Source organism: Oratosquilla oratoria, chromosome 6, assembly GCF_046742065.1.
Source record: "Oratosquilla oratoria isolate Oo_2021 chromosome 6, ASM4674206v1, whole genome shotgun sequence".
Taxonomy (NCBI): Eukaryota; Metazoa; Arthropoda; class Malacostraca; order Stomatopoda; family Squillidae; genus Oratosquilla; species Oratosquilla oratoria.
Window position 1 is genome coordinate 5075875 of NC_134782.1, and position 12500 is coordinate 5088374.

The window sequence follows — 12500 nt, forward strand, 5'->3', positions numbered from 1 at the left end:
TGAATGAAATAATTTGATGGAGGCCGTAACGGAGTTTCATCGGGTCAAAGAATCTCAAACGCGGTTAGTCACATTTCCATAATACCAAATATTTTCACTTATACTCTTCCCGGATAGTTATACCATCCGTGTGGATAGTCTGGATGTTAGTTTAATCAACCCTCCGTCCGTCTGTCTACGTGGATTTGACTCCATATTCACTATGGCCTGACGATGTTGCGGATGCCTATCCAGAACGTCACTTCGTGCAACGGCCATAGAAGGACTAAACCCTTTCAACAAAGTGTCACACTTTACTCGTTTTCTTCTGGCTAAAGACAGGTGATGTTATTCAACTGAAGTAAGGTTTTCAATGAAACTGCCTTCAGGCGGACGTCCATCTTTCAGTTGACTTTATCATCCTGACGCTTGCCAGAGCAAAATACATAAAGTGTGTCACACTGCTGAAAGGGACGATTAGTCTATCACCCCTCTAAGCCCTCGATACTAAGGTTCTGTTATATTATCAAATGTATTTCTTTTTCTGTTGCAACGAATGGTGTAATACCACTCATACTCTGCGTCTTGGCCCATTTTGCTTACTGGAGGCGTCACTGGAAGCGTTCTGGTCTCGCATTTGCTTAGTTATGGGTCCGAATCCCGCACTTCTCTCCAATTTCCAGCAGTTACTGCTACCTGCCCCAGCAATCCTTATAGCACATAGGGAAAAAAATTACGGCTTCGGCCGCAGCTACTCAGCACCTGCTGGCGTAGGCTCCTCAACTTCTTATGATGTCATATGCAGGTTCATACTAAATACTTGTTCAGGGGGCGACCACAAGAGGAAACGAACCTCGGTCGATCGAGAGCCCAGTTTACCCCCCAAATCCGCCCCCCCTCCTCAATTTTGATAAAATCTTCTAGTAGAAACCAGAATCAAATCCACAAAGTGAGCCACTTTTTTTTTTTTTTTTTTTTAAGGTTTCCGGAGCTGTCGCTCATCTGGACACCTCGACCTCTCGGCGAACCGAAATTCAAGTGTTTCCGAAATTTCTGTTATAACAAGGTGCCCGTCTTCACACGTTCGTTCCCCTCCTCGCTCCACCACCCCGGAACCCCCGGCAACGATCACTCTTATTGCTTCTCCTCGCGAGCTTACTTCTTTGTGTGCGTTGGATCAAATTTGCGAAATTCAAAGACTTTGTTTTGGTGAGTCACATGCAATTTTCAACCTCTTCACAAGACTTTCTAGAAAGGAAAGGTTTAAAAAAAACTCGATTAAACTATTTAGGTTAACTCTTCAATGGGACTGTAACAAAACTGCGTTATTTCAACATTTTAGTCTGCGATCTTGATCTTCTTGTCAGGAACTTCGGCACAGAAAAGGGTTAAAGAAACAACTCGGTTAAATTACTTCGATCAACTCCTTAGTCAAATTGGGGGAACACTTGGAGTACTGAATGGCTTTGTTCTGGCTAAACCAAGACTATTTTCTTCGGTTTAAAAATAAATTGGGCTTCAAGAGATCAATTACTTCAAACTTGACGTCGTCCTTTATATTTATTAAGTTTCTTAGTTGTGGGTTCGAATCCCGCACTCTACTTCTTTTGAGATTCTATTCATCCTAACACCATTCAACTGGTAACGTAATAGGAAGCGCACTTGCCTCGCATTCTCTTAGATGTAAGTTCGAATCCCGCACTCCCCTCAGATTCCCAGCAGTGACTGTCAGTTTTCTGACCCCCAAATAATGCCCAAAGCGCATCATAGGGCAAATGTGACGGCTTCGGCTGCAGTTACTCAGCGCCTCCTGGCGTGCGTTCCTCACTTTAGTTGTGGGTTCGAATCCCACGCTCCTCTCCGATTCCCAGTAGTGACCGTTATTTAACTGCCCCAACGGTCCTTAAAGCGCATAACGGCTTCGACCGCAACTCCTCAGTGCCTCTTGGTGTAGGCCCCTCACCTGGCACCAGACGACTTCTAGGACAAAATGGGACACAGATAAAGAATTCGATCTAATTTGTACAAAGTTTGTTGCTCTGCTGAATAGAATAGTCTAGCGTTATCCAGAATAAAATATGTAAATGACGCCATTAAGGCTGAAATGGTTTTCCGGGTCAACGCTCCTTCCTGCCCAAATCGATCTGAAACTATAAATTAGACAAACAAACCTTTCTAAGTTTATAACTCACTTGTCATTCGTTGTACTAGAACAACCAATTCAAAGGATGGTGGTCGTCTAATAACTTAGTTTTAGAAAGCCAAAAACCCACTAGAATATTCCTAACCAATTAACAGCAATTCGAGTTTTCCTCCTATTCCTGTTCAATTATTAAGATCTTCGAAGTATTCCTCAAAATTTGCTGATCATCCTATTTTCTAGATTCATCCTATTTTCTAGATTCTCTTCATTTTCTCTCCCCTTTCCCAGTGTTCACGTTCTTATTTTACAGATAAATCGGCTAAACCAGTTCCTGAACCTGATTCATCTTTTCCGAGTTAGTGTGCGACAGTTCCAGTGTTTAAGTTAGCTTCCGGATAAAGGAAATCCATGAGGGGCCAATAACGGGTATCTTTCGGATAAAAGAAGTTCCCTTTCGGAAAAAGGAATTCCATTATTCTGTTATCCGAAAGTCATGTCGAGTACCGAAGCGTACAGGCGATATTTGTATAAGATCAATAACGGGTATCTTTCGGATAAAAGAAGTTCCCTTTCGGAAAAAGGGATTCGATTATTCTGTTATCCGAAAGTCATGTCGATTCCCAAAATTGGGGATATTTGTATAAAGTTATATTTTAGCTACAAAATTTTATATAAAATTTATTTCGAGACGCAATCCTGGCAACATGTTTTAAAGGAAATGTTTAAGTCGAGTTAAACTTCCTCAGCTCCTTTTACTATAGTGAAACCCTTAAGAGGTTCTATTCTGTTCAGTGCCGCCGGACGATTTTATTCAGCTGAGAAGGTTGGGCAGTCTACCTTCCAGATGAATAAAATCGCAAAGTATCAGCCAGACCAAAATAAGTAAAGGTCGTCACTGCAGGGAAGCTTACCAAAGCTGAACATTTGTACTTAAATGACCTAAAAGAAGAGTTGATTCAACACTGACAGTGTCGCCATTCCTCTAGAGAATTGTTGCATCTTAAGCTCTAAAGTGAATTAGCTCAATATTTTCACAGTTTAAGACCAGTGTCATCTTCATTGGACAGGATTATAAGATAACCTAGGGGCAGAATTGTGAAAATATATTTTATCTTAAATCTTTATAATATTAGCTTGTATCCAACTGACACAGAGGGTTATGACAGCTGCAACTGGCAGTTGTAATTTATAGCTGACATTTATAATTTTTCGTAACTGTTATATGCCTTCTGCCTAATTTACACACAGTTATAACTGAGTTATAACTGAGTTATACCTCCTTCAGCTGAAAATTATAACTAATATATAAGCACACAACTATTCCACATGACATCATAACTGACATATCAGCATGAACAGATGGCATTGAACTACGAAACAAGAACATTTACGTGAACCCTTGCTTTCTTGGGTTCATCATTCCACTCCGCCTGTTTAGGGACAAAAATGTCACTTCAGCATGCGGTCGTGAAAAAGACGTGCCTTGCACATATAAGACATGGTCATGCGATTTATATGAGCATATAAGGGACGTTATGCGTCCTACATGCGCAAATAAGACACGCTCACGTATCTCAAGCATATATGACACGCTCATGTGTCTCGCACATATAAGACACATATATGCGTCTTATATGCGCACATAAGACACTTATGCGTCTTATATGCGCACATAAGACACTTATGCGTCTTATATGCGCACATAAGACACACATATGCGTCTTACATGTGCACATAACACATGCGTTTTATATATACACATAAGACACACATACGCGTCTTATATGCGCACATAAGACACACTTATGCGTTTTGTATACGCACATAACACACATTTAAGCGTCTTATATGTGCACATAAGACACACTTATGCGTCTTATATGCGGACATAAGACGCGCTTTGCGTCTCGCTCCTATAAGACGCTCCCCGCCCCCTTACGTAACTCTGATATACTGTACAACTGACTCTCTTTTCTCTCACCTTGCGCAGCGAAATGCGTTGTTTCGTCGTTCTCGCAACCCTGCTGGTCCTCTTGGCCACCGCCTTCACCCAGTCAGAAGCCCAAGAAGGCTTCAAGTACTCCGACCGTGAGGTGAGTCACGTCTATGGTAATTAGTAATTATGTCTAAGTTGATTAGTAATTAACGCTCAATTGACACCAGTAACTCCTTTCGGCGTGAAGACACACTTCACTCATTCTATTCTGGTTGAAGTAAAATTACCTTGTTTGCTAGAAGATCACTGTAGTATCACACTGAAGAGATGGAGTCGCTGAGTTGGTAAAGGAGAGATTTAAGTAAGATAGTAGAACGGAGAGATAATTGAAGTTAAAAATAGTCGATTTATACCTCTACTCTCCCTCCGTTCTGCTGCCCTAATCCTTAAATACCTCCTTCACCACTTCTGTCATGCCGGCCTCAGGAGATGACTACATGGGAGCTCTCATGGTCTTCCTAGATATTCAAGTTCCTGATTCATTCAACAGTGATCACCCATTCTCCCATCTCCTTCTCTCTCTCTCTCCCTCTCCATTATCATCATTATTCATATTTACATTCCCGTCTAGTTAGTATTCTATGCTGGGCCCTCCTCAGCAAAACAAATGATGTGAATTTTCGTCTGAAAACATACAACCCTTGTGCAAAGACCGTGGAAACACGTTATCTACGACCGCAATCCTCCTCTGGCCTTTGCAAACTCTCAAGGGATAAGGGATCCATTCTGATGATTAAAAGATTATTTCGGTCTTACATTTGTTGTCGTAATTTTACAAAATAATGTCATACGCGTACAAACACAAGTAGTTGGTGAAGTTTGGGTCATTTTGATAATCAAGGGTATATTCCCAAGGTCGTCTTACTCTTCTCAAAATCAGTTTACATTTTTCCGAATCCGCGAAACTCAGCGTCCAATTTTGTTTGTAAATCAGCTAAATTAAACGTCCAACATTTTTGCAAAGTCGCCAAATTTTGTCCAACATTTTTGCAAATTTGCCAGATTTAATGTCCAACATCTTTGCAAATTCGCCAAATTTTGTGTCCAACATCTTTGCAAATTCGCCAAATTTTGTGTCCAACATCTTTGCAAATTCGCAAAATTTTGTGTCCAGCATTTTTGCAAATCTGCCACGTCACTGGGTTCAAGGGGTTTAACTCGCCCTTCTTAACAAAACTACGAGCTTCTGACTGGCTTCCAGGTCGATAGAGGCGGCGCAATATCCCGCGGTGGCCAATGCATAATGCGATCTAAGGCATATCTCTTCTCCCTTGATTAGAATGCAAAACTCTTCCTACTCCTACTCCTACTCCTCCTCCTCCTCCTCTCCCTCCTTCCTTCTCCACTCCCACCTCTCTCTCCTCCTCCTCCTCCTCCTCCTCTCGCCTCCTTCTCTTCCCACCTTCTCCTTCTTTCCCTCTCCACTTCCACCTCTATCTTTCCTCCTTCTCCTCTTCCTCCTCCTCCTCCTTCCTTCCCTCTCCACCTCCACCTCTATCTTTCCTCCTTCTCCTCTTCCTCCTCCTTCTCCCCTTCCTCTTCCTCCTACTCCTCTTCTCCCTCCTTCCTTCTCCACCTCTCCCTCCTTCACTTCCCACCTTCTCTCCCTCCTTTCTTCTCCACCTCTCTCTTTCCTCCTTCTCCTCTTCCTCCTCCTCTTCCTCTCCCTCCTTCTCCTCTGCCTCCTCCTTCACCCTATACTCTTCTTCTCCTCTCTATTCCTCCCTCTCCTCTCTTACCTTCCTCTCTTTCCTCTTCTTCCTCCTTTTCTCATCCTTCCTTTACTTTTTCCTCTCTCTTCTTTTCTCCCATCCTCTTTCCTTCCTCTTACTCCTCTCTTTCCTCCTTCTTCTTTCTATTTCCTCTTCTTCCTCTCCTTTCCCTCTCTGTTCCCTCAACCCTCTGCTCTTCCTCCCCCTCCACCTCCTACTCCTCCCCTCCGTCATCCACTTTCCCTTCCTCTTTCGCCTCCTCCTCTTCTTACTCCTTCTCCACTCCCTATTCCTTCTGTCCCTCCTTCATTCTCCTTCCTTCCTCTTTCGCCTCCTACTCGTCTTCCTCCTCCTCAGCACCCTCACCCACGCGACATATACCCAAAAATAGCCAGCTTGAAGAGTATTAAGCCAGCATCAATTGTCTTAACTAACAGTTAATCCAAAATAACAACCTCTGGTAAGTCCATGGCGGTTCAGTTAACCATCATTTCACAACAGATGCCTTGAACGAAGGATATTATCTCCTTTCCAACATTTCCCCGCTCACCTGCCCCCACCCTACACTCACTATCACCCTCCTATCACCACCACTTCCTGTTATCACGAAATAAATCACTCAAAAATAGATTGTGTATATCTGTATGTGTTTGTGTATGAGTTGGATCATTAATCACACCCACACCCAACTCACAGACATACTGTGCATATATTTACATGCTTCTGAAGGGAGGCGGGATTGAGATTGGGGTCACTAATCACACGCACACCTACGCCCACACTCACCTCCTCTCTTCTTCCACCTCCTCCTCCTCCTCCTCCTCCTCGGAGATCAGGTGATCGCGGACCTGGCCGCCCAGATCCTGAGGATTACTCGCGTACCCGCCTTCGCCCTGCCTCACAAGAGAAACAGCGAACTCATCAACTCCCTCCTCGGTCTACCCAAAGTCATGAACGACGCCGGCAGGAGATAAGCGCCCCCGAGCACCAGGTGGGTACCCACTGGCCCAAGACCCCGGTCACAAGCCGTTCGCGGTCGACGGGGCCCCACGAGTATATCTTTTTAACCTGTGTGTTAAGATTAGGGAAATGTAAGTCAGTGAGTATATGGACATGTGCGTTTCGTTTGTTGCAATGTCTTAGAACGGTCGAGGATAATGAAAGACAAGCACACAGGAAAACAGATATGTATACACGTGTACACACACACACACACACACACACACACACACACACTCACATATTTAAACACACTTTTGCGCGCACGTATACGCATACATAGACTTATACACACACACGTATATACAAATGTGCACATATACACGTATACACACAAATGTATAGATATCTTTAGGCCTGTACGTTTATAGGATATGTGTAGGTATGAGGGCGTATGTGTGTATGAGCGTAAGTATGCATGTGAGAGTATGCCTGTGTAAACGCACGTGTATGTGCTCGTATACCGTGTGTACATGTACGTGTGCATGTGTTGTGTGTGTGTGTGTGTGTGTGTGTGTGTGTGTGTGTGTGTGTGTGTGTGTGTGTGTGTGTGCGTGTGTGTGTACGTATGTGTGTGTGTATGCATGTGTGTATGCATGTGTGTGTATGCATGTGTGTGTATACATGTATGTGTGTGTGTATGCATGTCTGTGTGTATGCATGTATGTGTGTGCACATGTTCTGTGTGTGTGTGTGTGTGTGTGTGTGTGTGTGTGTGTGTGTGTGTGTGTGTGTGTGTGTGTGTGTGTGTGTGCGTATGCACAATACACACGCGCACATGCCTTTCCCAATTCTCATATACTAACACACCAACTCCCCCCCCTTCTTCCCCCTGCAGCGTCTCCCTTCCCTTGCTCTCTGTCCATCACGACCAAAGCCGCGCCCTAAATCAAAGACTAAAGTTCCTCAGCATGGGAGTCTGGAAGTCTTCGCCACCTTAGGAGGAGGAGACGACCGCCCCAGCGCCGCCCTTCATCGCTCTTTCCCTCACAGACCTCTTCCTCCGATGTCAACATACCCACCCCCGGACCCCCGTCCCCACTCGCCCCCGCCCCTCCGACTGAGCAGATCATATACAGGTACATATGTGCGGTACGCCTTCACCATCTCTAAGTCCGCCTCTGACTTAAACATCTCAAATCGCCGTAGAGAGGAGAGGACAACGTCTACCATCAACCCAGGGACAAAACATCTCCCTGAGGGCAGCCGAGGAACCTAAGCAACAACAACAATAACAACAACAACAACGTCAACATCAAAAGTATAACCATTGTGCAATGTAACAGCTAAATCAGTTTGAGACGATGAATAACCCATGATCCAGAGAACTAAAGAAATATTAATTAAATGTTGTGCTTGGAATATGTTTTATCTTATCCTTATTTACAATCGTGATTTATTTGTATACATCTTGAAAAAATTGTACCAACCTAACCAAATTAGCTATCCAACAGAAAAATCAACACGTATTTCAATTACGGAATGACAATAGTCAAATTATTTTTTTAAATTCCATCTAAACCTCTTTTGGTGATACTTAAGGGAATTCAAAAGATACAGCAAAAGGATTTGCTCTCATATATCTTAGTTTCATTAAATCAGAACCTACGACTGAATATATATCTTTTCGAATTGTTCCACGGACACACAAAAGACAAAAGAAAATCTCAAACGTAAATACAAAAGTTCGACATATAAAATAACCTATAATACAAACAGACTTTACACCCACAAAAACAGTAAACAAACAACTACAACATAACTACTCTGATGAAGAACGAAGACGACAAAAATAACACCGTATTTTATTTCTAGCCACTTTTCGGCAGCTTGCGACAACGTGTTTTTCTGAACATTACCTTACAAAACTAGTTTGTTTTTCAAGTTAAAAACAGCGGCCCAACTTTGTCTCGCAGACAGAAATGCAAAACTCTTCCATCACCGCGTAAGACATTACTCTCAAGGAGTTTCAATTGTTTGTCTCCTCCTCCTCCTCTCTCCCACTCCCTCCTCCCCCTGTATTGCTGTAACTAATGCATATATAAACAGGGCGTCCCGTCTGAAGCACATGGGAAGAGACCCGGGCAAGGCTGTACTTTTAAAACAACCTTTCGCCACACCAGGTTAACCCTTTCGACCATTAGAAAATAAAAATAAATTACCACACATATCAGCTCTACCTATGAAAAACAACGGCAGACCTTGGACTTAGAAAATAAATAAATACATAAATAAATCATTAAAATTCTACTTTCTTATGGTAGAAAGCATTCGCCAGGGCTTGCTAAAGGGTTTGTGGCCATTAAGCTCTGCATTACTCTGACGCCAACTCATCATCGAGGTGAATAAAACCGCCTGGTGACAACCAGAACAAGACCAGCATATGGCGCCACAGTGCCAAGATGGTAGAACCTCACCATTTGTTCTCCGAATGAACATAGAATTTACATACACACACACACAAGAGAACAAACAATATTTCCACTACTGACGGATACCTGCAACTGGTGGACCTGCAAGACGGACGTCGGAGAGAATCATCTCCCTATCGCCCCATCTTCAAAGCCCGCCAACCCCATCACTTTCATCTGGAGGTGCAGCCCAGAGGGGCTGACATTCGGTCTCTGGACCGGGCTCAGACTATCTCTCAACTGTATGTTCTTCACTTTTTCACACACGGATAGTTGACAACCGACGACTGTTCCCCTCCTCCTTTTTCTATAAGCCGAGGGGACATCACCCGGTATAGTACTTGGAAGTGGAAGCAATTGTACTCGGTTCGATTAAACGAACAAGCTAATTCGGTCGGCTGTTCGAAAGACGTCGCTAGTAACAGATTGCATACAATTGAATAAATTACATGCAAATAAACAAATTACATACAATTAATTAACATAAAATAGATACAAGTACATACAGACAGATACAGCAATGTGAAAAAAACGACATCCTCTCAGTTTGTGACATTTCTGTTTTTTTTTTTGTTTTTTTCATAATAATTCTACACCTTTGATGGACATGAATTTCTACCTTTCCATGAATACGGCTACTTGAAACTTAGAATTCATAATAATATCTAAACCTCTTTGTAAATGAGCTTAAAGTATCTACATATGTGTATACGAATTGTTTACAAACGAAAAATTCCCACACTTGTGTTTTTCCACAATTTTGTTTACAAATGAAATACATGACCACGTGACAGCAACACCATTGTTACCACCATCAGCTTTGATTTTCTTCGGAAGTTTTCTTTTAATAAGCCTTAAAAGAAAACGGTTCATTATGGCAGACTATTATTATGACTACAAAGTCGTTGTTTATTGATTAAATTACTCAATGTGGGAATTAAATCAATGTTGATAATTTTCTAATTTACAATTATGTAGGAATTTGGTGAAACAGTGTATTACACAGTACACTATACGTCATTATAGTATATGAAAAAAAAGAATTGCAAAATGATAAAAGATATTAGATAGCCTAAACTGGCGTGGATGGGAACCGACCAGTCAGCCAGTGTTTACATTTTGTTTAATCAGAATTTTTTTTATTAAAATCTTTCCCGTTAGGTCACTTCTCCGGCGTTACAGCCACTCCACAGACCTATCCAAACTCAACGTCACACTTGGATCGTTTGAATAGAATAATAATAATAATAATAATAATCATAATTATCATAATAATAATACAAAAACATGACGTCACACGAATCCAAATAAGAAAGAAAGAATTCGACCTTTGCATTTGGTCACAGTAGAGCCAAAATCGGTAAAATGATATGAAAGTATACCCGCTTAAGACATCACTATCGCCGTCCGTATGTAAACATCACGCCATATTCAAAGTTCCCGTCGTTATGACGGCATTCTGTAAATTTCCAGTCAACATTTGGCTATACTTGGCCTAACCTAAGTGCCAAAAAAAAAAAAAAATCGAAATTTCGAAGCTGTCTCGACAATGTCGTCCTCTTAATTTACCCCCAACTTCCTAAAAATAATAATAATAATGATAATAATAATAATAATAAAAACTCAGGCCGTGCTGTAGTACTCAGAACTGGAGCAGCGTGGTCCACTCAACAAAGTTTACACCAGGAGGCGCTTAGCTGCTCGGGCTGCCATAGCAATTGGCAACCACCGGTAGTTATTGGATTCGAACCCATGAGAGAACACCAAATCACGACTGCGATCACATGACCCCAGTTCTAGATTACGCAGATCAACTTAGAAAATAAATTGCATGCTAATGGTTACATTCAAATTAATGTATCTAATCTCATTTATTTACATATTCTAACTTGTTTATTCTTATTAATTTTCCTTGATTCATTAATTTACTTGTCTACATATCTTTATTTTATCTACACACTCACACACATATACACACACACACATATATATTATATATATATATACATATATATATATATATATATATATATATATATATATATATATGTACAGTACGTAAGACATATGTGAGAAACCTATAGGAAAAGGTAAGGATGTATTTTGGGCTTTTATGAATCCGGAAAAGGCTTACGAAGGGTAGACAGAAGGCACAGTGGGAGGTTTTTGCAGATATAAGGCATAGGAAGAAAGCTTTTGGGAGCTGTGAAGAGTTTTTCCAAGAGTAGTAGAGCTTGTGTTAGGATTAGAAATGTAGAGAGTGGTTTGAGGTAAAGGTGGGACTTCGTCAGGGATGAATTATGTCGCCATTGCTGTTTAATTTATACATAAATGGGGTGGTGCGAGAGGTGAATGCAAGGGTACTGGGTCGAGGATTGGAGATGGTTAAAGAAAATAGAGAAAAGTGGGAGATAAGCCAATAGTTGTTTGCTGACAATACTGCGCTTGTGGCAGGATCATAGGAGAGATTGAGGAAGTAGTGACAGAGTTTGGGAAGGTATGTGAAAGAAGGAAATTGGAGATAAATGTGGGTAAAAGTAAGGTGATGAGATGTACAAGGGGAGAGAGTGGCAGCAGGCTGGAAGTGAGTATTAAGGGAGAGAGGCTGGAGGAAGTGGATAGTTTTAGATACTTTGGTGCGAATGTGGCAGGAAAGGGAGGAGTGGGGGTGGAGGTAGAATGTAGATTGAGAAAAGCAAGTAAATTCCTTACGGGATTAAGAAGTGCAATGAGAAATAGACATTTGGAAATGGATGCTAAGAGATTATATGAAGGAGTGATTGTGCCAACAGCACTGTATGGGGCAGAAACATGGAGCATAAGAGAGGAAGAGAGAAGGAGTTTGAATGTATGAGAGAAGAAATACCTGAGAAGTATGATAGGGGTTACTAGGCTAGATAGAGTGAGAAATGAAGAGATGAGGAGGAGAATAGGGGTGGGAAGGGAGTTGGGAGATAGGGTTGATGAAAGAGTATTAGGATGGTTTGGACACATGGAAAGAGTGAGTGAAGAAAGATTAGTAAAAGAGGTATGGAAGGCAGAGGTGGAAGGAGTGAACATGAGGGGACGTCCTAGGATGAGATAGATGGATGGGGTAAAAGGGGCATTGGGAAAGAGGGGAATGTCTGTTGAGGAAGGACGGAAGAGGACAGAAGATAGGGGTGAATGGAGAAGGGTTGTGTATGGATGATGCTGTGATGCATGAGGGGGAGTGGGTGGGGGATGGGGGGTGAGGGAGTACGTATGAGAAATAAATTGAC

The 12500-nt window shown here is 42.0% G+C and overlaps 1 protein-coding gene across 1 annotated transcript in view; it reads left to right on the forward strand.

Annotated features, from left to right (window-relative positions):
- The window catches only part of Pdf (Pigment-dispersing factor), an 8521-nt gene extending 330 nt beyond the window's left edge, over positions 1 to 8191 (forward strand). Inside the window, exons 2-4 of the mRNA XM_076186039.1 lie at positions 4113 to 4215; positions 6667 to 6821; positions 7668 to 8191. Coding sequence (XP_076042154.1) covers positions 4117 to 4215; positions 6667 to 6804 — 237 coding nt within the window. The 5' untranslated portion in view covers positions 4113 to 4116 and the 3' untranslated portion in view covers positions 6805 to 6821; positions 7668 to 8191. The remainder of the gene's footprint in view (positions 1 to 4112; positions 4216 to 6666; positions 6822 to 7667) is intronic.
- The last annotated feature ends 4309 nt before the right edge of the window (positions 8192 to 12500 follow it).